The 27993-nt window shown below is 37.9% G+C and overlaps 1 protein-coding gene across 3 annotated transcripts in view; it reads right to left on the reverse strand.

Moving 5' to 3' along the window:
• Window positions 1-216: 216 nt before the first annotated feature.
• Window positions 217-27993, reverse strand: part of TBC1D14 (TBC1 domain family member 14) — a 63758-nt gene continuing 35981 nt past the window's right edge. For all 3 annotated transcript variants that reach the window (XM_030947427.1, XM_030947429.1, XM_030947428.1), the window contains 11 exons: window positions 27384-27502; window positions 24671-24753; window positions 22537-22654; window positions 20918-21024; window positions 19939-20019; window positions 18439-18533; window positions 17312-17383; window positions 15903-16031; window positions 12859-12968; window positions 4753-5011; window positions 217-3527 (listed from right to left, as the gene is read on the reverse strand). In XM_030947427.1, the coding sequence (XP_030803287.1) occupies window positions 3462-3527; window positions 4753-5011; window positions 12859-12968; window positions 15903-16031; window positions 17312-17383; window positions 18439-18533; window positions 19939-20019; window positions 20918-21024; window positions 22537-22654; window positions 24671-24753; window positions 27384-27502 (1239 nt within the window). In that variant the 3' untranslated portion in view covers window positions 217-3461. The remainder of the gene's footprint in view (window positions 3528-4752; window positions 5012-12858; window positions 12969-15902; window positions 16032-17311; window positions 17384-18438; window positions 18534-19938; window positions 20020-20917; window positions 21025-22536; window positions 22655-24670; window positions 24754-27383; window positions 27503-27993) is intronic.

A 27993-nucleotide genomic window follows, 5' to 3' on the forward strand; every position in this document is an offset into this window, starting at 1 on the left:
TATCAGATTTTCTAAATGCCTCAGGGTATTTAACAGGGAGAATAATAATAAGAAGAAGAAGAAGAACTTCAAAGCATCAGCAAAAAGTCCTCTACCTTCAATTAACAAATAGCCCAAACTCTTCTTTTTGAACAGACAAAAATTGCTAAAGCCACCTGTGAAGAAAAAGACTAGTACTGGATTTTTTAATATCTGAATTAGACTGACAACAGTTGATTAAGATAACTTTACATGACTTTATTTAACAAAACCATATATTTACAGTTGAAAAAAGTTCCAGTTTGATACACATATCTAAACAAAACAAATGTGGTAACTACATAACCCAATTTAAACATGATGTACAGAAGATGTACCAACACTTCTCTATACATCATTCTTGTTTTAAAACATTCAAAAATAAGCTGTTACAAGGTACCTTTTTTCCCAAATGAAATTGTTTGCTAAATGAAATAATATTACTGATTGACTGCAGATCGAAGTTGCAAAACTGCTTTATAATAAAGTGCAGATTGTAAAGAATCCCAAAGCTGGCTGGAGTTTTCTGTTTTCTCTGATCTGCTGCACATACTTTTCATGTATTGCAGCAGGTTCATTTTCCTTTACACCCATGAAGAAAAGAAAGTTTGCTTGATGGGGACATTTGCTCCATGAAAGAATCTCATGCATCTTGTTACAGATACTTTCAAGTACCTGAACAATAAAATTGTCAATTTTTTAATGCAATTCCCTGAATTTCTTAGAGAAGATTTCTGTATTAGCTAATTAAGAGATTTGGTATACTGCAAGAAACTTGAAGAGCTCAGTGGCAACAAATTCTATGCCATTACTACTCAGCTGTTTTTATCAAAATTCAAGCATTACCTTCAAATCAAGTAATTGAGAAGTTGAAATAATTGCATGTTTAGGCAGGTGATTTTTTTCACATGTATTTTGTTTGAAAATAAACTGTGCAAAGCTCCTTATTGCATTGCTGTTTCTTCATTAAAGAACATACCTTATATACACGAAGAAATCATTTAGAAAATATATACAACTTCTAAGAACAGATCAAATCACAAAACAAAGTAATTACATTTGCAAGTAACAAACAGTGCACAAGTGTTGCAGCAGGCCTTTTCCCCACAACTATGCCCACTGTCACTGTTACATTCAACATCTTATTGAGAAGAGAAAAAGAACAGGCTGTCGATGGCTGCCAAGATACCTAGTAGCTAAAAAATGCTTTCTTAACCAAACAAATGAGCCACACTTGTAGACTTGCTTTAAAAGAAAATACAAATGTAGTTGCAATGAAGACTTATATCACAAAGCCAGTTACAGTACCACCTAAACATGTATATTGAGGAAAAAGTGATCTCTGTGTTCCATAAACCATTCAAAAGCATAGTGCAAATGTTTGGATGGTAGGCCTCTCGTATTCTTCATGGAAAGGCAGATTTGTTGTAGGAATAGAAAAAGTGATATTAAAAAACACTGACCTTCCTGCTTTCTATTGCACTTCAAAGCAATGGAGCATACAAGTACCAGTCCCTGGAGGACAAATTCTGTACAAATTCTGAGTGAATTAACATGTTTCCTATCACATCTTAATGTCTATTTTCAGGAAGTGATGACCGAGGTGACGTCTTGTGGTGGAATTAAGATGACCAACAAAAACCACATCCATTACACCAGCTACACAAAGTGGACAGGAGAAGAGGTCAATGAGGTATCAGACTTGCAGGTTGCATTTGCATTACACATCTTTCAAAGTGATTATGAGTCCTCACTTACCAGGGAATCTTGTTCTCACTCTTCTTAATATTACAATCAAATTATCCCTCATAGAAATAATGTCTGTACCAAAGGACAGTGTTTTGATTATGTCCCACAGTCCTTTACACTGTATGTTCAGTTGAGCAGTGTGCAACTATTCTTCTTGGTTTTATTCAGACAATGCCAAAATAATCAGCATAAAGCAGCTGAAGAGCACTGGGAAACTGCTGACCATACAGCTGGAGGATTTAGTAATGCCTGTTCACAGTTAACACAAATATTGCTTCAGTTACCTTTCCCTTTTCAATGATCATCATTAGCATAAAAGAGGTTTTACACTACACACTATGCAATAAACATTCTTGTAAATCAGAGGCACTCATGATTTGCCCTTCAACATTCACCTGAATGCAGAGAGGATCTACAATCTATGAGGAGTTTATGTAATGGCTGCTGTAACTTGCCTCATGTATCAGAAGTCAGATAAAACGCTCAGAAATGACAACTTGTACTTATCCTGATGGTGCCTGGCACATTTCCCAATAAACTTCTTTCACCTGTCACTCCATGGATCTGCTCCACATAACTTTCCCAGTGTGGCAGCAGCAGCAGCTTCAGGAGATTCCACAAAACCTCTGCTTTTCAGCAGCAACACTGGCAAACATTAACAGCTCCCCTACCACCCTTCCTCCTTAGTTCTGCCAGTGAGCAAAGCTTGGTTCAAAGGAGCTACCAAAATTGCTTTTAACCATTTCTCAGTTTATCCAGTTTTATCTCCATGACTGGACACATGGCACACAGTAAGCAGATGGTAGGCAAGAACACTGTGAAACAGCAGTGCCCCAGGAGAAGGACACATGCATGGAAACATGCATTTAGTGGTATGTGACCTTGGCTTTCAACAGAGGAAAGAAAGCACAATTGGGAAATTATGCCACCTTAATACCAGAACCCTCTTGGTGAGTTTAGAATCTAATCTGATGAATGGAATTTCCTCCATATGCATCCAGATTGGAGAATAAATTTCCAAGGCATCTTGAAGAATAATTAGTTTTGCACTGCTAGTTTGACTTCTCTTCCAAGCTTACTTTCTACTTAACTTTTTCTTATTAAAGAAAGGAATGTAGTTCTATGTCTACATGATTTCTTTGGTAAATGGGACCCACATCCTATAAAATCAGAAGCATTTCTAAAGAAATGGTCCTTACATCATTTAGAATTCAAGCACCAGTTATCTAAAATCCAGATCCAGCTGCTGTTACAGGTATTGGAAATATATCCTGCCTAAGAATGGAACGGGAATAGCTGTCAAAGCAACCGACATTGCTGAATGTCCAGTCTTTTAAAACATCTAAGAAAAAAAAATTTAGAAAACCCCCAAACCCTTGATATTATTTTGTTTCACTGCCCTCATCAGAAGTACAGAATGTGTAATGCTCTCCACAGCATATGCGCATACCACTAAAAGTTTAAGGCTAAGCCTAGGTTTAATTTATAAGGGGTTTATCCCCTAATTTCCTTTCTTCTTTTTTTTTTTTTCACTCTTCCTCCTTGATATTCTTCTCTCTCCCTTAAGGCTATTCTACTACTAAATGTAACTCTGAACTAACACTTTGATTTGCAGGCTCATATATGTCAAACAGTAATCAATACTTCTGCCACTTCAGCTCTTTTCCTGGGAGTCACTGGAGGCGAACCCAACGTTAACGCTTCAGCGAAGGACTTCCTTTTTCCATCTCCCGGTTATCTTTCTGCAGAGCAGCCAGTATCTAGACATTTCAGGGTATGAGAGAGAAGAAAAGCGTTAGATTTAAAAAAAATACTCAATAATTCATTCTGAAGAGTTTCCAATTATGTCTGAGCAATACTACTTTAACTATTAAATGTAATTAAATTTAGAGAACCTCTCCCCTGACAGGAGACCTCTCCTGCAAGTCCTTGTGACACGGTGGATAGAAACAGATTTAACAGAGGTTTAAACTCCATCTCCCCCAACACATACTTTTGAAGCCTGTTATTTGGGGTACTTGGCAGATAGGACCCTTATCTCTCCTTCCCCACACGGGAAACAACAGCAGGCTGGCAATTTATTTGGAATGCAATCCTCATGCACACATGACATGTTCAAGGAAGGTGACACAACTGAACAACCTGTGGAACTACTGCTGTGAAGGTTAAAATGCTCATCTTGAAGAGAAAACTGGCAATCCCCAGCACCTACAGGCACTGCTACCCCAGGAGAGAACCAGAAACACCCAGTTGCAGCTGAATTTCCCCAACCCCTATGTTTAACACCACCTCTCGTTTTCTCTGCAAAAAAGCAGTTGGAAAAAATGTGCAGAGCTCTGTTATGGAATGACTCACAAAGTGGGCTGTATTGCTGCTTTGAACCAAGGGAAAAAATAAGGGCGTGTTTCCACTCTCCAACATGAATGGCTGCTACAGCCACTTAATGGTTTCCACATTCAGATGACACATCTTATGTTTTTTAAACTGAAATTTAATTGAAATTACTGCAATGAAACAATTTCTGAAATCACATGCTAAATCCCAATAAAGAAGTCAGAGATGCAATCACTTCTGTAGAGTCCAAAATTAGGCAGAGTAGAGATCTTCAAAAGATTAACATTACTGTAGGATAGTGTGTGACAACTTCTCCCAAAAGTGGATATCTACTTTTAAGTATCAAGTTGTGATGTTGCTAGCAGCCTTTGTAATTAAAAAAATTTCAAAGTTTTCTGACTTTTTACTTCATAAATTTCACTCAATATTTCAATTTTGAATGTTGACTGAGTTCTCCCTTTCCACAGGAGATTAAGCTGAGCAAATCCACTCATCTCAATGTATGCTAAAAGCATGGAGTGAGCTACACAGTCCTACCTGCCCATAAAATCAAGCACTAGCTTTGCTAAAACATTCTTCCAGATGTTGCCAAACCCCATTTTCATGAGTACGGTAAAATCATCAGTTACCAAAGATTGACATCCTCCTTACCTGAGCCCATTTTTTGTTTCTACTTTGCATCTGAATGGCAGCAATAGATGTGAAGAATTCTTCTGAAGGCAAGTCCTCTGGTAGCTTTGTTAAAAACTGAGCTATATGAATGAAGTCCATTTTGGTCAAAATATCTTCAAAAAGTTTGAGTATTCCCAGTGCTGTACGGAATAAGAACTCTTCTCCATCACGGCAGAACACATCCCAGACACGACAAGCCAAGTCTAGTGGCAAAGATTTGCTGTACAATGTGAATATCCTGAAAGACAGAACAAAATTTTCACTTACTGGACAAGAAGTCTTGGATACTCACAGAAATACACACACCAATCATCAGTAAGTTTGAGGCTTCTCAAATATTTGTAACTGAATATTCATTTTTATATTTCAGAAGTACTTCTGTTAGTTGCAGCACATCAATCCATGAAACAATACAAAATTGTACCACTATTAAAGCGTGATCTCTAAGTTTGATTTTCTTGCATCATACCAGAACAAACAATATAGATGGTTTTACAATGGGCATGTGACGACCACAACTATAATCAAAGGTCTATTTAATCATCACTTCAGAGCTGAGAATTGATGCAGTTTTAGTTGCAAAAACTCAAAAAGCTGAACTTCAAGACAAACTGCAATGGGCATTTTGTGGTTCAGATAAAGGATATGAGTAAAATTAACTCTTATGTTCCAGGCTTGGTTGACAGGCAAAGTAATATTAGCATGAGTTTTGGAGGAAGGATCAGCCTGAACTCCCTTGAGTTGAGAGACACAGGCAAGGCAGGATGTCCAGAGAGATGCAGATAGTGGTGATAAGATGGTGGCTCAGTGTGCCTGTACAGATGTGATTCCCAAAGAGAAAGGGTAATAGCAAAAGCAACAGCCTCGTTCCAGTTGCTAAAACTCCATTCTCATTAATGAGCACGAGCACTTTTCTTCCTTTACCAAAATGCTGACAGCCTTGCAGCCAGAAACAAGAAGCTGCTCCTGCCTCTCTCCTTTATCCAACATCTCACTGCACAGCAGAGCAAGAGCATTGCTGCCAACAATGACCTAACAGCAGGTGATGAGAATCATTTCCTGGAATAATTTTACAGTATATAAACATTTTACAGGTGGTTTTATCCTTCAGAATTCAGAAATAACTTTTCCACAGATGCACTGCACAAAAATATCTGTAAAACTGCAAAGAATTCTCTCCCCAGCAGAGGTCAGCAAAGGCTCAAGTTTCAATCAAACCTTTCCACAGCTTTAACAAAAAACTCTTTTTCAAGTATGCTGAATTGAGCAGTAGTTTTCATGTGTTTAAAACGACTCTCTATCCCCTCCAATTTTTTATTTGAGAAATCTGGATTCACATTAAAAAGATAAAATGGAACAGATATATACACACACATATATGTAGGTATAGAATATGAAGTAATGTATTTTCACAGTAAAGTCTAATAATCAAAGGTTTTCTGCATTATCTGCTTTTTACTATATAAAAATTTATTTGAATGATGTGTTGTTAAGTATATGGCTTCTGTGTGAATCACCACACTTTAGAAAAAAAGAGAAAAGATATTAATTTGATTAACGTCCTGATGAAACTAACATTCACACAAATTTGGGTGACAAGTGAATTGCAAACTTAAGGTCCTTAGGATTTTACTGTTTTTCCTATTTTTACATCTCATTGCAATCTTCTTATAACAAGTGGAAACATTTTAAATCCTGTTCTCCAAAAAGCTAAGTTAGAATTCTAAAATAAACAAGAAGTCTGGGATGCAAAACCCAGACACTTGTTCATCACACATACATGAAGGTGGAAGAAGAGCAGGATACAAGCTCTTTCTCTGGGTTACTGGCTGATCCTGCACTGCAGACTTCATTTACTTTGTACACTCTTTCAATCTTTTTGAGCAGTCATAGACCATATAAAACTGTACTGCCACAGAATACCTACATGGCAGAATTAAGACTTTTGTCTGTACACACACATACAGGAAACAGCAACAGGTTTTCAATTTAAAAGGAAAAGTGTAATAGGAAGCAATTCAATTGAGTCCTTTCCTGGTCACCAAGTAGCAGGGAAACACTACTACAGCCAGAAACAAGTCCTGGTTAAAGATAAGTAACAATGCCAACTTTATAGACCAGTTGTTATTCACAAAAGCCATTATTTGGTCATGATTCAGACCTAACCTGAATAACCCATTTGTATTAAATCTCCAACTATGCAGAAAATTAACTGTCAAAAGACAGAACTATTTATGAGAACACTTTTGTATGAAAGGATTTACTTGCATCAAAAAAGCTGTCACATCAAGTCAGGTATTTGTCACTCAACTCTTCATAATTTGGAAGGAAGTGCCATTCGCAGGAACTTAACAAGACAATTAACTTTCATTAATATTTGCATGCAATTGATGCATCAAGACCTAACAGCAGAGACTAGGCCCCCTAGAATAAGCAGTGAAGGCCAGTAGGAATCACTGCTTAGATTCGTAGAACAGATACAGCATTTCATCCCTTCAAATATTTCCTACTGAAAGATATTTTTATTAGACATCTGAGCTTCTGGTTGAAATGCTGCTGGAGTTTATTGGAGTAATAAAGCAGCTGCCAGACTGAGGCAGTTCCAGCAGCATCTTCCAGCAGCACCGGCACACTCCTGGCCTGCTGTCACTGTCCTGCACAGTGACTTCTGTCTGCAGCTCTCCTGCAACCTGCTGTAAGGCACAGGTGCAGACAACACAGCTAACTCACATGGAGATGTCCAGTGCCAGGGCAATGCAGGCTCCTGGCCTTTCTCTGGTTGGAAGAGGAAGAGAAGCAGCACCAGATATTCCTGCTCCTTCCTGGCCCTGTTTCTGATGAAAGTGTACTTTGAGGTCGATGAAGTCCTGGCTGGTTTGCTGCTCCCAGCAAAAGTGTATGACCATGAAATAATCAAGAGAGCAAAGCATTGCTACCATGATAATCATAAGCTCCATCCTTCTTTCCTTTGCTTTTTCTTCCCCCCCCCCTCCTTTTTCTCTTTTCTTTCTAATTAAAAAGTCTTTATAAGCCATCAGCAAGAGCAATGCAGACAGGTAGGACAGATTTTGAATTAGCAATTCGCACACAACATTGATGCAAATCAGATCTTATGTATTCTTGTACTACACATTCCTTTCTCATGTCTGTAAATTTTAAAATCATTACAGTCTAAAAAAAAGTACAAGTGTTTATTTCATTTCTTATTTGAAAAAGAAATTAAATGCTGACTGCAAGAGAGCATTTTCTGGGGGGCACAGACTATGCTTTTCTCAAAGTAACAGAAAACAAACTTACACATACTTTACTCCAAGTACCCACTAAAAATGGCCACACAAAGTGGCTTGGATCTCTATCCTAACAAGCACATGGTGTCAATAGAAACTTCATATTCAGGGTGCACAATCACACTCCATGTAATACTAAAGAACCACTGATCAATCCATCAGTACAAACATAGCCCTTGGCTATAATTATTGCCAAAATAATTTTCCTGAGTAGGGATAAAGAGGTGTTTGCATAGCAGCAGCAGGCCATAAATAGACAGCATGTGTCCTTGGCAAATCCACATTCCACTCTACTCACAAGAGCCTGCAGAACATCAGCTGACAGAGTGAGAGGCCAAAACTGGGCTATTCAGACACACTATTTCCCCTCTGTTCTTTGTGAATCTGACTCCACATTGTTCTTTTTGGCTTTTTCACACTTGATTCCCTTTACACTCACCAAAAAAAAGTAAAACCCTGTATAGTTTTTGAATTCTTTCTACAAGATTTATCAGTTGGAGTTTAGGCTTAGAGCACAAGGGTCCTTTTTAAATGAGATGCCTTACCTGTGGCAGGTATTCCCCAGTAATCATGTCACAGTACCTTTAATTAAACTACTCAGTCCTTGGAGTTTTCCCATCATAGAAGGCAGCAGTGGAACTAAACTGGCAGGGGGGCTTTCCTCCCTAAGTCCTCTACCAGCTCCAAGAAAACCTGCACAGCTGGGTCCACCTACAGCATTTCTTTTTCATGGAACATATCCCTTCAAAAATGATTTAAGCACACGATTTTACTGCAGTTCCCTGCAGCACAGGTGACAGGAAGAAGCACAAAGCAGACTAGTTGTCTCCATTCTAATTGTGGAAGGAGCAGGAAGGTTTCCCAGCAACTGGTCTGTGCAGCACTGGCTACTGGAGCCTCCCAGAGCAGGCAGCAGCAGAGATTTACTGCACACATGCCTGCACAGTAACCACACCAGCCACTTGAACAGCAGCAGGCATCCCTTTGGAGCTCAGAACAAATGTTCATTTAAATAAAAGTAATGTTAGAGCAAGGCTGTTTCACAGAGATTTTTACCTACATGCAAAAGGTCTGCCCACTCAAAGCAATGCTGTACCATATTCTTCCCTGACTTTAAATACACTGCAGCCAGTCTTAGTGGCAATTTAAAGAGAAAAAAATTCTAAATCTGCTTCCTACAGGATCAAAGTATTTTGAAGTAGAAAAAGTATGTATTTGTATGCACACACACACATATAAATACTTTTACCCATATATTTACTTAAATATGTAAGTTTTACACACATACAACCATACAACCTTTACAGTCTAACAAAATTAAGGACAGAGTGGTATGAGCTGTGTAGTTCAAGACAAGTGTGAAAAAGTTTAATACAGTATTGGGCAGGTCTATCTCAAAGAGCCTACATTCCTGTGCTGTAACTCTCTAGGGATGGGAAGGAACACAGCAAATTGTCCTTGGAATTAAAATGAACAGCTTGAATATGGATGCAGGTAGTCAGCAATCAGCATTTCACTGATGCAAAGACCTTGAGAAGCACCATCCACAGTCACTCCTCACTGACTTATCTTTCAAGTGCTCTTGACACCCACAGAGGTAACAAAAGGGGACCTGATATGCCTCAAGATTTCAATAACACTTCAACACAGGTATCACTTCAGTTCTTCACTCACAAGTCAGTCATTTTTCCTTTTGGTTTGTTTTGGTTTTGTGTTGGGCTTTTTCCCTATATATGTACTAAGAGAAAACAACTAATCATGTAAATGTTTACTCAAGAAATATAAATATAAACAAAGAGTATTCTATCAAAGCAAAATTGCTGAAGGGAACATAAACCTTCAATCTTCTATCAGAAGAGTCTTTTTTTCTAAATCTCTAATTTTTGGTACTGTTTCTCAGAATTTCTTCTTTACAATGCAAAGTTAAACAATAGCATGATATTAACATGCCTGTACCATGAGGATGCTCAATTTTAGTTCCTCCTACATAGCAATCATCTTATTTATGACAGTATCATATCCAATTAGTAATCCACAGTATCACAGAATATCCTGAGTTGGAAAGGACCCACAAAGATTATTGAGTCCAGTTCCTGCTCCTGCACAGCAGCCACCCTGAGGATGACATCATGTGTCTGAGAGCACTGTCTGAAAGCTTCTTGAACTCTGCCAGCCTTGGTGCTCTGACCACTTTCCTGGGGAGCCTGTGCCAGTGCCCAACCACCCTGAGGGAAGAAGAATCTTTTCCTAATATTCAGTTTGAATTTCACAGCTTCATGCACTGTTGCCACAGAGATCAGTGCCTGCCCCATCTCTTCTCCTCACAGGGAAGCTGTAACTGCAGTGAGGTCTCCCCTCAGTCTCCTCCAGGCTGAACAGACCAAGTGACCTCAGCTGCTCCTCACAGAGCTTCCTCTAAAGCCATCCTTATTGCTCTCCTTTGCACACTCTCTAATAGTTAACTATGGTTTTTATATTGTGGTGCCCCAAACTGCCCCCAGCACTCAAGGTGAGGCTGCCCCAGTGCAGAGAAGAGCAGGACAATCCCCTCCCTGGTCTGGCTGACCACGCTGTGCCTGATGCCCTTCAGACAGATTCACATTCAACTTGCCACTGACCAGGACCCCCAGGTCCCTTTCTGTGGTGCTGCTTTCCAGCATCTCATTTCCCAGTCTGTCTGTACATCCAGGATTGCTCCATCCCAGCTGCAGAATCTGGACAGGTTACTGTGAGATGGTATCAAAATCTTTAGTGAAGTCTAAAAATATCACATCTACCCAACTAGGTGGGTAACCTTGTCATGAAAAGAAATTGTGAAGCAGGGCTTTCACCTCGTGAACCTGTGCTGGCTGCGCTATCCTCCAGGTGTCTTTCAGTATGTTCCAGAATAATCTTACGGCTCCATAATTTTACCAGTCACTGTAATGACTCTGACAGGCCTTTTGTTTCCAGAGACATGCTTCCTGAAATCAGGACAATGTTTGCCAGCTTCCAGAAAAACAGAACCTCTCCAGATTCCCAAGACTGTTCAAAAATCATTGAGAGAGATCTCATGATGATATCTGCCAGCTCTTGGATGAATCCCATCAGGCCCCATAGACCATCAAGCTGGAGCAGCAAATCCCACAAGTTCAGGGTCAAATGGAAGTTTATCATCCTCACAGTCATGCTCTCCCACCTCAGGGCTCTGGGACTCCCAAAAGAACATCATCATCATTGTTAAAAACCAAAGTGAAGACAGCATTAAATATCTCTGCCTAGTCTGTGTCCCTGCTGGTAAGGTGACCACCCTCACCACGTAACAGGCTGAGATAATTTCTGGACTGCTATTGACATTTTTGTCCATTAAAAATACAATAACCTAGTGATTTCAGTGTTGTCTACCCAGTTACTCTCCCACGTGTATGTTTACAGTCATCTTATTCTGATGTCCCTTTTATTCAATTGCTTTCTCCACACACAGGCTTTCACAACACTGAGGCATACAATTTCAACAGCTTTCCTCTTATCACTGAACACACCAGCCTCTGCTGTCTTTCTTCCCTTCTACCTTATCCTAGTACCTTTTCTATTATCTGTGCACAAATCCACTTCAGTTTAATATTGTCTGCCTTCAGTCACAAATTCTTCCTCATGGTATTTCTTCCATTAAATGCTGGGAGAAATGAGCCTGTTCATTAGAACCCCAACAATTCCCCTACACATGATGCATTAAAATTTAATCCCAGTGCAACAGCCAAATCACAAAGCCCATGGTTTGTATATGCCTATTGCACAGAGGGTTACACTACCCTCATACAAACCATGCAAATCAAGCAAAGGCAGCACAAGAAGTCCATTTGGATGGAGCTGAATCAAGCAAAGGACTTTAAGGACAACAAGAATGGTTTTCCTGCATCTGCAGGGAAAAAAAGACTGGTCTTAAAGATCAGGGTACTGCCAAAGACATTCAGGTAAAATCACATTAACACCACAAATATTTTCCAGAAGAACAGCTTATTAATCTCAGGAAAAAAAATCCCAACGTTACCACTGGGAATTATTCTCTTACTTAAGGCATTTGTCAGATACCTGAGAACAGAAGAAATTATCAACAATGTAAGGGCAAACCAATTTTTCACAAAAAATCTTTCATGTCATCCCAAAACTGACAACGAAGTCTTTCTGAAAATAGACTTTTTAACTGCCCCAAACCAAGGTCTCATAGGCATAAATGCAAGTGCTCAATTTGGAGTACATAATACCTCACTGAAATCTGGCAGAAGTGCAAATAAGATCTTTGTCTTTTTTCCTCTCTAAGGAAAATGTTCTGATTATACTAGAACTTAAAGGAAAGACAGTTTCATCTAATAAAAAGACTCTAATTGCCCATCTGCTAAGTGGAATAGCTTTGCTGCAGCTTTGAGTTTTATGTTGTATGGACACATGTTTTAATTACACTTTTCTCAATCTGTGCAGGACAAAGTATACATTTCAAATGCAAGACTGGAAATATTTTCTGAATAGACAACCCTGGTACACACCTGCACATGCAACAGACAAATTTTCTCAGAAGGTCAGCATTATTTCAAAACAAGCTTCCAACTTAACACAAGTACAGTAGTAAAGGTTAGGCAAATGTTAAACATCACAGAAGTATGTGGGAATGATTTGGATTGACAACTCAAGTACTCAACAAAAAATAAAGCCTCTATCTTAGAACAAAATTAAACCAGGTAAGAATGTTCCCATTTCTGTCATGAACACTGACATGGAGCTGTATACCACACAAATTAGTAATTACTCTTTCAAATCTTACCAATCAATTAGATAGATGTCTGGAGTTAAGTTATTTTTTTTGAAGTGGGCAAATAACTTTGGCAGATTTTCTTCAAAGAACACCTCAAATGCAGCAAAGTAAGTCAACATCTGGGAAAATATAACAGGGAGAAAACAAGCAGTTAGCTGTGTTATTAATAAGCTTAAATGTATTATCTATTGTAGGATTAACACCCTTCAAAAATAGGATCAATGAATTACATGATACTATAAAGAGCTAAGCATTTACATAAAAGGCAGCATCTGCAAGCACGAAGAGTTTAAGATACACTCTATATATTATTCTCATACTGAACAATGTAACATTTTCTTTGGGTCTTGGCCAGCTTCCTTTGGAAAGAAAAATAGCAGCAGGAGGGAAGCTTTTGGCTGATTTCTCAAAATAATTATAACAGAATGGTGTTTTATGCTTGTGGCAGTAATTTAATATTGTACTGAATAAAATCCAAGACCCAATAGAACATAATGAAATACAAAACTAAAATAATGTTAATACTCCACAGCAACAGTGAAGAGTCCAGTATATTCCAGTCATAATTCACAATCTAATCTAATCCCAAAGCTATTCTAGTAGTCTAATACCAACATAACACCATACATTCTACATTTAGATAATAGGCATTTCTTTTGCAAAAAGGAAGATACGAGTTTCACACAAAAAATCCAAAGACTGGGACAAAACACCTATGCAAGAGAAACAGTTTGTAACTCTCTGACATCATAACCCCTCAACTTCATTGCTTTTAACACAAAGACTTTTATGTTATTTTATAATTCAAGTATTTAATCAAATTTATTAACAGAGAACATGTTAAAAATATCTCCCAATTCAAGCAAGAGGCAAAACCAAAAGATTATTTAATCACTGTCCCTAATACTATAGGGAGGAAAGTTAAGCAAAGTCCTTGGATGATTCAGTAACACAAATCCCAATAAAAGCAATAAAGAAAGGTTGTGATTCCTTCAAAGTATGACTTGCAACAGCATACTTTTCCCCCAAAACATCATGACAGTAAAGGAAAAAGGGATCTTTTTGGAGACTTCTGTGTGAAATCCGTTTAAAGAATGAAAAGTTTATCTCCCAAGTTTTTTTGATGTCCTTACAGAAGTATTTCCCATTTCCTCTGAATAAAGTGACAGATGATGGACTACTTTCATTAACAGTGACAAATAAACACCTGAGCCTGGTAGTCAGTATGAGGCTTTAAGTCAATCAGAGATGGGTGCATGCTAGAGAAGTAACTGAAGTTACTGAAATCTCTGAAACTTCAGTTACAGAGAAGCAGTTTCAGGTCAAACATGACACCAGAAATCCAGGAATCCACTTTAGAGAACTGTAGCCCTGAAACAGCTCCCCAGTGTGGATTTTTAAATGCATGAAATCCAAGAACCTATGAGACCTGTGAGTATAAAGAAGGAAGCAGGTAATGCATCAGACAGTCTTACTTTCAAAATAATCTGCTGGGACCACTATAAGGCACTTCTACTGAAGTTCCTACTTTCAAAAGTACTGCAGAGGCAGGACCTTACACATAACTGCTACAGCCATTTCTATTGATAGCAATGTGGGCAGCAGTACAAGTAGTATTTTGATCAAATCAACATTCAACAAGACTTTTCCTTAGTGGAAATAAAAAAATATATTGTTTAATAAAATTAACCAACAAAAGAAGTCAAGATAAACCTGTATAAATTACTATTATTCACACAACTAACTTACAACAGTATTATTTTTTATTAATTTACTATAAAAAAATCAGCATTTGCTTATTGAGCTGACACAAAAAGATGAGGGTAGACTGCAGATTAGTATGTTCACCACAGAAAGCAAAAACTGTCTCACTCAAGTGCCAGTACCTTTGAAATATTAGATGACATTTTCTTTGTGTTGTTAAATCATGGGTTTTATTCCATGACATTAATATTTCATGTACCACCATCTCTGCCCTTTGAAAGCACACAGTTATCCCACAGTCCCTATTTGGCCAGGCTAACAGAACTGAACAGCACTAGCTGAAAGAACTGCAAACCCCACTAGCTCAGCTAAAAAAATATTTATCTAATTCTATCCAATTCAATTGCAAAACCATCTTCACAAAAACCGTATTTACACACTGAATGCATGAGCATGTCCTCCTTTTCCAAGTACTGTAATGGAGATAGCTGATACTGCTCCTAGCAATGCTGCCTGCCCTGTGGCACATCTTCCCATGGTATTTGCAACTGATGAAATTCAGGGACTGAACAGGGAATACTTTTCCAGCAGGAATATTGACAGGATTTCTAGCGTCTACTTTTTAAGCAACAACAGTGCTTGTTGTCATCATTCATTCTCTTGCCCTTGAACTCTTAAGAGGCAGATCCTATATTCATAGTGCTAAGAGATGAGAAAGAAATGCAGAATGCCATATATTTTACACAAAAATACCTTTAAAGCAAATTAAAACCACATCTGAGGAGCTGTGTCTTATTTTGCTAGTGTACCTGCTGACATGGAATTTTAGAGACTCTAAAGAAAATAAAGGAATCAGCTCCCAGTGAAAACTTAGGGAGGGGGGTGAGAGGTTTCTTTCGCTGAAAAGCAGCCTGTGGGACTCAAACACAGCTGCTACAGGAAGATATGGAAAACCTGGTTCTCCCTGCAACAGTCTGTTTTTAGCAACCTATTAGCCTATGATAAAAAGTGCTTTCAAGTCACTTTCATTAAGGTGCTTTCAGCTTTCAACTGCAGCATTGTTGAGAACTACCTACAGTAATATTCTCATAACTATTCTCTGAGCATCATAAAATAGCTACTCAACAATTTCATTCATATGTCTTTTTCAAAAAGGTTGATAGGGTGATCTTTGGTTTGACTTTTTTGAAGGATTATGCATATGTGTCTTGGGGGTTTTTGTTATAAAGTGTGTTGTTTTAAAATAAATTCTGATTTCTTTTCCAAGCCACTGAAATCATAATTTTTTTAAACTTTTCCTACACATTATCCACAGCATGTTGATTACAGGTCTTTTTTTGCATACTTACAAGGCCATGGTCCACACGGAAAAATGCCATCTGACAGGGCTTATTTAAAAGGTTAGAAAAAGCAATGAAGGCATCTGCAGTATCCAAGTTCAAGATCAATACAGCTGCTATGAACGACATGCCCTGCACCTGAAGAAAGGAGAAGAGTTACTCTTTAGCAGTAATTCTATTATATTGCCTCATTTTGTCCTCGTGCTCACTAGTATTTGATGCACTTACTGAGCTGCTGCATCTTGAGAAATGTTCAGAAAAGTAGGACTTTTTAACCCACACGCCCCTTGAAATCACATGTTCAATGCATGGAAGCTAACAATTCCCATGCTGTCTTCTTTCAAAGACTCCAAGTTGAACTCCTAGGATAGGCTAGGTTGACAACACTTTCAAATATACAGAATAAAGATTTTTTTTTTTAATAATTAGGTCTTTTGAAGTAATCCATTTTCTCCCGGGAATGGGTCATCTAGATCCTTATTTGAGGAAAGCTGAACTTGAACCCTAGAGACAAAGCCTGTACTTTTGTTTTTCAATAAATTACCAGCAGTTAAAAACAACTGCACTGAGTCATTTGATAAACAAAACCATTCTAAGATTATACTCTTGTTTTATTGATATTGTTCCCTTTCTCTGCAAAGTCTGTTGTGGAATCCAGGCAAACCTCTCTCACCCAGAGGGTGCAGTGCTGCCATTGAGAGTCACATGGAGCCAGGTGTGACTGTCATTCCTGCAAACCTGAGGAACAAGCTCCTTCCCAACACAACAGGTTCTTGCTGTGCCACATGAGGCACAGCAGCTGATCTGCCCTTTGTCTCATTTCCCAGCAGTCATGTTCAGCAGCTCCTGCCAAGCTTTATGTGCTACCTACAAAGTAGGAACATTCCTTCTCTACACCTGCCTTGTCTAAAACTGCTCCTCAACAAAGAATAAGCCTCTCTGTATAACCCTGCTCTGCACACAGAGACTACATGAAATCACTCAGCCCTCTCATAATCACTACTACAAACACCATGATTGAGCTCATGTAGCTTCAATGGGTATTGCTTTAGAGACTGGTCCAGAAACTCACAGTGCTAAGGGACAGAAATAACAATCATTTCAATTCAACAGCAGTCTCAGGAAGACTGGTACTGACAATAAGGACATAACTACACCTCATCTTGGATTCCAGTTTTCAAATTATGTACTTTTCAGTACAAATATGGATTTTCCAATTATCTAACCTGCAAAAAGATTAAATCCAGCAAAATAAATGTTATACACACTTATCAAGCATGTACTGGAATAGAAAAAGCACACACAACCCCCCCCCCAAACCATTTAATACAGGTCTGAAAATGGCTAATTAATAAAATCCTTCCTCCCCCTAAAAACATCTCCCTCCCCACCCCTGAAAAAATAAATTCTTTACTTACATAGCCTACATCAGGTCTGTAACAAGTATAGGCTCCTAAAATACTGTGCAATGTGTCATGGTAAGGACCACCCTACAATTAAACAGAAACAGCACAATACATCTGATTATACAACAAGCATGTAAAAAAACCCTCAGTGCTACAGATGGTCTCTATTACTGCTGACAAAGTAGCAATAATACTCTTTCCCAATGTAGCTTAGAACAGCTGAACTATTCCAAATAACTTTAGCTTTAACAGAATGAAACAACTCTCCAAACCCATTTATTATAAATGCATACAGTTCATCCAATACATAGATTAGGTATTAAATACTTATACAGTAGGAATGTAAGCCTAGGAGATTCCTTACAGCTCAGCAGCACTCTGGCAATGGTGCCAAGGAAGTAGAACAATAATGCAAACCACATCATCGTCTCCGAGACTGGAGGCAAAAGTCAACCATGAAGAAAACAGTCAAAACAACAATATGCCATAACACAGAAAGAGCATTTTGAGAAGGACATGTACAGCTAAAAAAGAATTTCCCATTACTGAGTATTAACAGCTGCCATATCTTGCACTGAGTACTGTAAATGACTGAGAATTTCCAAAGGGAGAAGATTTTGCCTAAAATTGTTGGTTTATCACAATCTAAACCTTTTAGAGGGCTGCTGAAATCTGTGCATAGAAGAACAAAATCTGATTAAACTGAGTCACTAAACCAAAAGCGGTTTGCACACGTTGGTGAGCACGCCAAAACAATACAAGCTAAATCAGTTTTGCATCAAACCAAAAAAGGTCAACCAGTCCCATTTGTTTGAGATGTTCTCTCTCACTGTGTATGCATAACTAGCAATGTTGATTCACTGACTCTGGAACACTCACCTGCATCACTTCATCAGACAGAAACCAGCATGAACTATGTTAGATAAATCACAGAGATTACCAAACAGTTTGGGGTTTTGTATGCACCTTGATGTTACTCTCCCCTAGATTATTTCTAGTTTTCCAGAATCTCTAGGAACTTTATCCTCTCAAGATGCATGCTCATTCAGAACTCTTCAGCCTATTCCAACCAAGGGACAGGTCAGATTATGCAAACCTACTTTCCTCAACATGTCAAGACAAAAGTTAACATTGCTTACTTGTTGGAATATACAGAGACTAGGAAATGTTCTTGAGATATCCAATTTTATTAACTCCAAGCTTGCTTCTCTGTCAGCTGCAGAAAACCCAGCATCTGCAAAAGCCAAAGTTACTACATTTATTACAAACATTCAGTGAACATTCACTCTTGTTTTTATTTTCCAGTAAGGTTTACCTTTTGCACAGTTTTTGATGTATTGTGATGTGAATGCTAGGGAATAAGGCTACAGACAGAGCAATTCTTGAAATTCAGCAGGCAGGCTAAGCACAAAGTACATCCTGACTTAGAGAAACCCTACAGTGCCCAGTGACCCTCAATATGTTTTGAAGCGAAGTGGGGAAAGATACAGGGCAAGGCAGGTCAGGCACTTTTTGTGTATCTGCTGACAAATCATTGGACAGATACAAGCCTGTTAACTTGTGACTCCTCACCACCAACAAGGCTTCCCAGTGGATCCTGAAGTAGCTGCCTCTGTGAAAAAGCTGTGGTGGAAGAGAGAAGTCCTAAAGTGGCAGCCTGTGATGGATGCCACCTTTCTCTATTACTCTCCTTTCAGCTTCATGTTTATTTAGCCTTTGTAGATCTTGTAACTGATACTGTAATACACTCTCCATAACTGAAACAGATCCTGCACCAAGTATATTTCTATAGCATTAGTCTTCATTCTGGTATCAAGATGTCTTACTGGTATTCTGTCTGTTCTGCATAGCTGGGAATTACCTACTGCTGTTTACTGAGCAAGCTGTCAATAGACAATGAGCATCAATCACATGAGCATCTACACTTCAGAAAATAAAGTGCAAGAGGAAGCTGGAAACATACTAGGTGTTATCTTATTTGAGATATAAACAATCTCAAGGGAACAAAGTGGGAATTTCCAATCAAAAATATTTTCCTGCTTATAAATGCCAGTACGTAATGTTGTCCTTTTTTTTTCTCTGTTTAGTATAATTACTTACTGAAGGCAATTTCAATTATTTGCATGTAGCTGCCTAATCTCTCAAAAACAGTCAACTCTTTCAATTAGTAAATCTCAAACTACTTCATCTGCAAAAAAATCCCTACTGCTCTCTGAAACACACCAATGACTTGAGCTCAAAGTTGTAATAAGGGACTAAAATGCAGTTTTCTGCTCTAACCTCAATTGCAATCCCAAAACTACAGATGCAGAAAAGTATTTTAGTATTAATTCCACTGATAATCCCCAAACTACTATTTGTAGTTTTCCTACAAATTTACATCAAAGTAAGGACCGTACCCAGAGATTGTTTATAAAAAAAACTCAAACAAGTGTGTACAACACTTTTGTACAACACCAGAATTTGATTGAGAAAAATACAGCTATTCCTGGCTTTCACAAAGACATTTTCTTTTTACCAGAACACAACTTTATGGCTGATTTTTTTATTTGTTTAGAATATGTAATTTCATTTTAAGGAACTAGTTTACAAAATGTCTTATTCTATAACACAGCAGAAATAAGTTACAAAAAGCATACCTTCACATTCTACTTCAGGCCCTCCTGTACTAAGTGATCGCCACTTCTCTTTGGCACGAGCCAGGCAAATATCATACAGTTCTGGAAAAAGAAAAACACAAAACCAAGTCCACTATTATATATATATATACTCATATATATATATATACACAATATATTATATGCACTATAGTACATGCTCACGTCCACTAACCACCCACCACATGGACAATGCTGCCCTAGGCATTAACAGTAGCAGAACTTCTAATTGGGTTACAGTTTTGAAAGATGCGTTCCACTCACCTGTAACTTCATATTAAGTGAAAGGAAAGGCAATCTAAACTGCATTTTACATTCAAATATTTGCTTTTTCTTGCAGAATGCTGATGTTCAAAATTACAGTCCAAATGGATAATTAGGAAAGTCTAGCAAATTATGTAAGAACTATACCCAAGGTAACTAAGCAATGCACAGAAAAGCAGCACAATACAGCAGAAGTACAGACAGTCTACCCCATTTCCATGTTGGAATTTATTACATAAGTTAGTCTTTCAGAGCTGAATTTTTCTGGACTCAGAAGTAATAGATTATTTCTATGCTCACAAATCAAAGTACAAATCTTGCCAGGAATCTGTTAATCTCTTACAAACCCGTCGTCTTACTTCAAATCAAAGGAAGCACACTATACACATACTCATAGGCATTTCAAAATTAACAACAATTTTGTTTCAAAAAGAAAAAAAACCTAAGCCATTAGTTATGACCATCTCCATCCAACATCAAAGCAAGACAGTGACAGCAATACTCAGAGACAATTCACAGCAGCAGTCCTAGAACAGCTACAAGATTAAAAGATGCTGTATTTTTGAACAAAACACATCAAAGCAGCGCAAAAAAGCATAATTAGATAACATTTCCTCACACCCACACCACAACAGATACAAGAATGTCCCCTTGCTATTTCACTTTGTGAGAAATGTCTACAGAACAGCAGCCTCACCGTGGGTGATGTTTAACTCGTTTCCAATGGCCAAGCTCCAGACTTTGCCTCTCACGCTCGGGGGAATGCCCTGCCACCACAGCTCTCGGACTTTACGCGAACAACACCTGCTCAAAGTAAAACAGGTCATTCTAAGAAACATCTCTTTGCCAGCTGAATTGCAAATATCCTATCACTGCTGATGGGATTCAAACCAAAATGAACGTCAATGGCCCAAGAGTAAAATACAATTTGCACATTCTTTAGTACTATTTTGCTTTGAACTGCAAAGGAAATCTTTTTTCCTTCCAATGTAATGGCTTTATATTGACAGAAGCACAGCAATCACAATACATACAGCCACACTTGATTAGCAAAAATCATAGAGAAAAAGGAAACAAATGGAAAGGAAGTCCACACCTATGCCACTGCCTATGCTAAAGACTGGACAGCTCCATACCAGACTTAAATACAGGAACAAGTTATCAAAGTTTGCCCTCTGCCATCACCCTGCTGTGCAAAGACATGCAGCTTCCCACCTATCTTTGCAGTTCTGTGCCTCTGGAAATTGCACAAAGATGTGACAAGGATTAACTTTTAGGTGGGAGCTTGAAAGACATCTTAAATGTCTCAAACAGGCTTTGAAATGAATGCAGCTGGTGTTCAGCAACCTGAGAGCCCAGGAGGAGGAGGAACAAAATAGCACCTAAGCACCAATGTAAAGTGGTAAAACCACAACAATCTGTTTATCCTTTAGCAGATTCTGAAAACTAAAACGTAAACCAGTGAATACATTGGGGAACTTCTGATTTTATAAACCAATAAAGGAAAAGGTGACCTAATTTTTACAGCAAGCATAAAAGATGCATCTTCAAATACTAAAGACAAACATGTAAATCTACAATTTGTTTAGACTCAGTTTATTATACTTCACTTCTCCAGAAACACATTTTCCAACAAATTCTGTCAAGTCTTTTTAATATATATTCTCAGGATAACTGAATTTGATTGTTAAGCAAATTGCAGTTCTGAGTGCTGTTGGTTTACAGTTTATGCTGTGGTGGTTGTATTTGGAGCACTGGGGGCTGGTTCTTTTAAGATTACTAGCAAAGATCACCAAGGTATTTTATCAACTGGCTGTGCCATGTCTTTGAAGGAAATCTTCCAGCACTTAATATAAATAACTTTTTCCCCTATTTCTCTTTTCCATCATTTGATTATCCCAGCATATATACCACTCTAGAATTAAAGAGGCTTCATAAACCATTCACATACCTCAATCTACACTGATATTACACTAACAGCTCAGTCAAGGAAAGCTCATTTCTGATAAATGGATAATGTTCGAGTACTATGCTTTATGCTTTTACATTCTCTACCACAAATCACTCCTCAAAGCTTCACAGTTTCTGAGTATCTTGAGCTTTCATTAAAGACAAGTAATAAGATTCAGCACTGCATCGCTTCCAACCACCCTGTAGAAATAAAGATGTTGCTTATTTCTTTTGTAGCTGTTCAAGAACAATTTTCTAACAAAAGCTTCCAAGACCATTTAAAATTTATGCTTCCTAACTTTGCAAATTCTCTTCAGGATATACACTGCAATTTTAATTAAAACTCAGTATAACATACTGTCTTACATAGTTTCCCAGTTGGGTAAGATTTCATTGTTCCAAGTTAAAACAGCATTGCCAATGCTGTCTTCCAGTTTACAGCGTTCTTCCAGTTGTTTCTTTCTCTTCTGGGCTTCTTTAAGCTCTGCAAAAAAGGAATTTCCTTTCTAAGTTAATAAAACCAGAAACTAAATATTCAGTTAGTCATGGCTATGCAACCATGTAAGGCACACTGTGTTCACCCTAAAGTACAGTGGACTGTTCAAATGCTGAAAATTTCCCAAGCACACAGCAAGCTGAGCAGTGATTGCAAATGTGAATAAAGAACAAACTGGAACTATAAGTTTCATTTTCCACAGATGGGACAATGAGAATTGGATAGTGTATGACTTTGACTCTTCAAATCTAACCACACTATTAACTTTGAATTAACACCTCAGTCAGTCAACAGCCTCACCTAGCAGAACAGGTCAGAGTATTTCCTAATAAAGCCCCACCCCTTTTATGGCAGACTCAAAACTACAGGCCAAATGAATACAAATTTTTATTTTGTTTTCATTCTTCTATTACAACTTAGGTATACTGTCATGAAATCACAAGAGCCACATTTCTGATGCTACATTACATATGGATAATCTAAATGTTACACATACCAAATGGAAAACTTCAGTTCACTAAGAAGAAAACAAAATTCATGTCTAGTTTAGATGTACCTTGCAGTTTGAATTTTCACTCGCTATTTCTTCCTGCATTATCAATTTTTGCTTTTTCCACTAGCAAATTTGTTAAACAAATGCAGGCAGTCTCTACAGCAGGACATGGGTGTGCATTCGCATGCTGTCTACAGTATGAGGAGGTGCTCACCTGGCAAGCAGAACTCACTGAAGAACAGCAGCACCATGAACAAGGTCTTTGGAATGGACACATTTTACCTGATGGATCCACTTTAAAGCCCCACATAAACTGCCTGAGCAGAACCATAGCAACTGCCTCATAATGTTTTCAGCTCTGACACAAGCTCTTTGCAAGCCTGCTGAAATGCAGGCTTTCAATTTTTCTCTAACCAACAAGAGAATGTTTACAGTCTTTGATCTCCTGACATCTTGACAATGTATCACCCTGCAAAGCTGTTCATCTGGAGTGGCTTCAGGGAAAATGGGTTTGTCATGGTATTTATCTGGACAGAATGACATACTCTAGTTCAATGAAGACAGCACAAGGACCTGGTCCATCACCTAACAATCATCCCACTTTTCCCAATCCACCCACCCTACAGGCAGAGAAAGAACAGGGGAAGTCCTTTACACTACACATAGAGTAGCAGATATACTGAACGGGAGTCACATGAAGTTAGAACTTCACTGGTAGGTATATGATGTTCAAGATCACAGGAGGATACCTCTATTAGTGTGTCATTTGCATTCTGCAGTTAAGTCCTGTGTTTATATGTCCTTTTCACTGTTTCATACGGTTCAAGGGTCTGGCCAGCTGGAAAAATGTATTTCCAGTAGCTCCCATTAGATGCAAAACCCAAGTCCGAATCTCCTATTATTGCAACGCTTATTTTGAATTAGAAAACCCAGATGGTCAAAAATATCAGCCAAAAGAAACCACAACCATCACCTCTACCTCATGGTCATGGTACAGCGTTACTAAGACACTTCTGCAAAAAATATCAGGCAAGAAATTATTAGCAAATCCTTGAGAAAGCTGTAAATTTTAAGTGAGAGATTATCAAATGAACATAACTACATACATTTTCCTGTGTGGAAAATTATGTGTTTATGTACTACAGCCTGAACAGGTTGCTTCCAGCATGAAGCTGACAAATATCCTGCAGTTTCAAGTCCAGTCTTCACTAATTTGACCAACAATCTACCTCAATATATTACTAAGTTTTTAAACCCACAAATAGATGTCACTCATTTAAGAGTTATGGATTGAAAAATTATTTCCTGCTGGATTCTAGGACCATTTTCTTTTCAGCTTGGGGCTGGGCTTTTCAAGAGAACTACCTTTGCTCCTCTCTCTTGGGAATGATCTTTCTTTGAGAGGAAGCAGAGATCCTTCACATTACAGAGCAACAGACTGACACAAGTGCATTCCACATTTAGAAAATACCCCTATACTTTTCGACTCTGAAGACAAGAAATTCCATCACCTCTTTTTTTTGCTTGAACCACCATTTCTTCGTACTGTTGCCTGTGTTTCTGAGCTTCTTCTGCTGGTTTTGCAGGAAGGTTCCTAAAAAAAAAATAATATTTACAGTTGGCATGACTGCCTAAATAAAATTCTAGACACTTCTAAATGAAAAGCACACTCTGCTTCCTGTCAAAATATCCAGTCAAAGAGCAGAACAACAGATCCTTGGAAAGAATCTATTTTTTGCCAGAGTCAGCAGAAGGGAAGAACACTGACCAGCTAAGACTACGTTTATACACCAAATACGCTGAGTAATTTCCTTACGTTTGGTAATTTCAGCATTTTTATTATTAAACCAACTGAACCCACAGGCTGATCTTCATAAAGAGAATACACTGGTATATACAAAGCAAGCTGCTTTTGATTTGAACTGGTAAGATACAGGACTGTACTCTTTCTTACTGTTCATCTTGTTTAAGAGTTACATACAGAACGTTCTTTACCCACACATAATGACACCCTGACCCAGCCTCTTCCCCTCTGCTCTTTGAAATCCCATTTCTATTTTGAAGACAACTCCTTCCCCTCTCTTCTAGAGCAACAAGCGGCACTGGAGCCATCCTCAATATCCTCCACTTATTAATACTAACAAATCATTTTGGTTTGTGGTTAAGGCTCTGCCATACAATGCACGTGTTCAGAACACAGGACCTTTCAGCTGATCCTATTTGTAACGAACATAACCATACGTATCTCTTACAACTACAGCATCAGCAAAACATCAAAACAGGAAATGACTAACTATTTTGTTCTTCTGTACTGTAGAACACTGTATTTTATTCCTAGAACAGTTTATATCTTTGGTTAATAGAGAAGCTATGCAAAAATTCACTTTCATGTTCCTGTAAGGTGCCACACATCAGGCAGCTGACAGCCCCCAACCCCATTGACAGTTAGCATGCATTACTATTTATGTAATCACAGTGCGTGTAACGTACACATAAACATGTCACACAGGCCCATGAGTGTTTTTCTAAATCAAGGTTGTTAGTAGAAAAACAAAAGTAAATTTTCACTTTGGTGAAATGTTGGTTTGTTAACCAGAGAGACCAATCTACTCTTTATCCAGCATCACTTTGGTAAATCGATCTGCATCCTTTTTTTAAATCCAAGTCTTTAGAAATTATTTAAGTTAGGAGAAGTTTGGAAAGGAAAACCAGATGAAAGAAGTCAAGTATTGCTAACTTAAATTCTACCACACAAATTATTGGCTCTATGTCTTAACATTGCCAACATACATGTGAGATGGTGTTTAGTATCTATTAAAGTTCAAGTAATGCTTTTTCCAGTTGAAGCTAGAGGCACTGTGGAATATTTTTATTTATTTATATTTTTTAATTTATTGATTTTTTACTGTGAAGTTTTTACCTAAGCCCTACAAGTGAGTGTGAAATCAAGAGCGGGTATTTCGAAAAAAAAATAATCTCACTCCACTGGTTCTGTCTGAAGTCTTAAAAAGGAAAATACTCAAAGACTAATAGGCAAACATAAAAAATAGTATACAAAGTGTAGGCAAACAATTAAAAAAAGACTCGTTAGTAGGAGTCATCTAACAGCACTGCTGTCCAGAGCAGTTTTCCCATTAGATGAAAGAAGTGATGCTTCAATTGTCTTCAATTTTAAAAATACTTTTCTGCTACAAGTTCCCCACTCTATCAACAGTAGGAAAGAAAGTAAAATCTGAACATTCCCTGTAATGTAACACTAACTTTATCTGTCTGAACACTGTACTACTCAGATTATCCCACAAAAAAGAGATTTTTAACAGACAAGTTTTAAATACAACAGATAACCTAGTACACTTTGTTTCCAGTTGGACATAATAAAGCCTGCTATAACAAATAATCACTCTTACATTTTTCTACATCTCCAAATGTCTTGCCACACAGTCCATCAGCCAAGCCAGAAAGTTCCTTAAGTAACCCTACAATCAGATTACTTTGATGTGAACATTTTTTATAAAAGTTTGTGTTGATGAAAACACAGATCTGTTATGTCAGTTCTTCACACCAATGCACAGCTATACTAAAAATGCAGATGTCATGCCCATAAAGCCAGCTCACATTCATAATCATAAACTGACTAAGCATGACTGAATTTGTGTAATTCAGGAGAAAAACACGGTAAAGCAGCTGCTGGTGAATCGTTTTGGAGTCACTCTGCATATGCAAAAATCTCCTTGCAGTAAAAGGTATGAAACAACTCATCAAGTGCTTGACAACCCTTAAAATGTGATGCTGAACTCCCTGCAGAGCAATCACTATACTGTTTCATTATTTATGGAGGTGTGGCCTTTCTCTGAGTAAACAGGACATTGTATTCTTGCTTCTCAATTTCTTTAGCATATACCAGCTTTGTTTTTGTGCTTAGGTTATCTCACGGAAAATAAAAATCCCTTAATCATGTTAAGGAGGTAGAATTACTCAAAACTAAAGCTCTGCTATCCTAATTAACTCCCTTCACAAAAGGCCATTGCTTTTATTATAATATAAAGTTCCTTCTGTTTGAATAATTTTTCTCATGATCACCCCAATTTCATATTCACCAGTCTGAAAAAAAATCTACTTTGGATTTTAAATTATCTGTTGAGGTTAGAGTAAGCAAATACACTGAATTAGAAAATACTTGCTAGGTTTTAAAGAGACCCTCACTGTGGCACTTCCAGAACTTACGCTGGTCGGTCCTCTAAAATAAGTGCTGTAGTGGAGAGTGGTTCAAAATCAAGATTCTTCCTCACATTCTGTTTAGGAGAGAGTGGTCTCTGAGCTCGTCCAGTTTTTTCTTCATATTCCTAGAGAAGAAAAAGACAGGGAAACTTACACGAGTGCAGAGCACCAAGATGATGCACTTGAGAATTTAAAAAGGGATCTAGAAAAGTTTTCAAGACAATGCTTTCACATCTCAGCCCTACTACAGTCCCTTTGAAGCTTTTCAACTAGAGCAACCTCAACACTGGAAAACACCAACAAAATTTATGTTCAGGAGTGAATCTTGATGGTTTTTTCCATTCTTTCTGTTTGTAAACACATCTTAAATTCCTCTAGCTGACAACCTGCTTTTAGAAAGTATTACTAAGAAGGAGTTTACAAACAGCAGGTACTTTCTGAGCTACAAAAATAGGACCTATTTACATTTTTTTGTAATTTACACAGTTTTCAAACTAAAGTAAAAAATTACCACAAGCTCCAAGTCTTAAAATTTCATTGTAAGGTTTCTCCTACACAAGCTGTTTTCATATGCAACAGCTCAACAATGGGGAGAGAAAAAAAGGTTAAAATCAGT

The sequence above is a fragment of the Camarhynchus parvulus genome, chromosome 4 (assembly GCF_901933205.1).
Source record: "Camarhynchus parvulus chromosome 4, STF_HiC, whole genome shotgun sequence".
Classification (NCBI taxonomy): domain Eukaryota; kingdom Metazoa; phylum Chordata; class Aves; order Passeriformes; family Thraupidae; genus Camarhynchus; species Camarhynchus parvulus.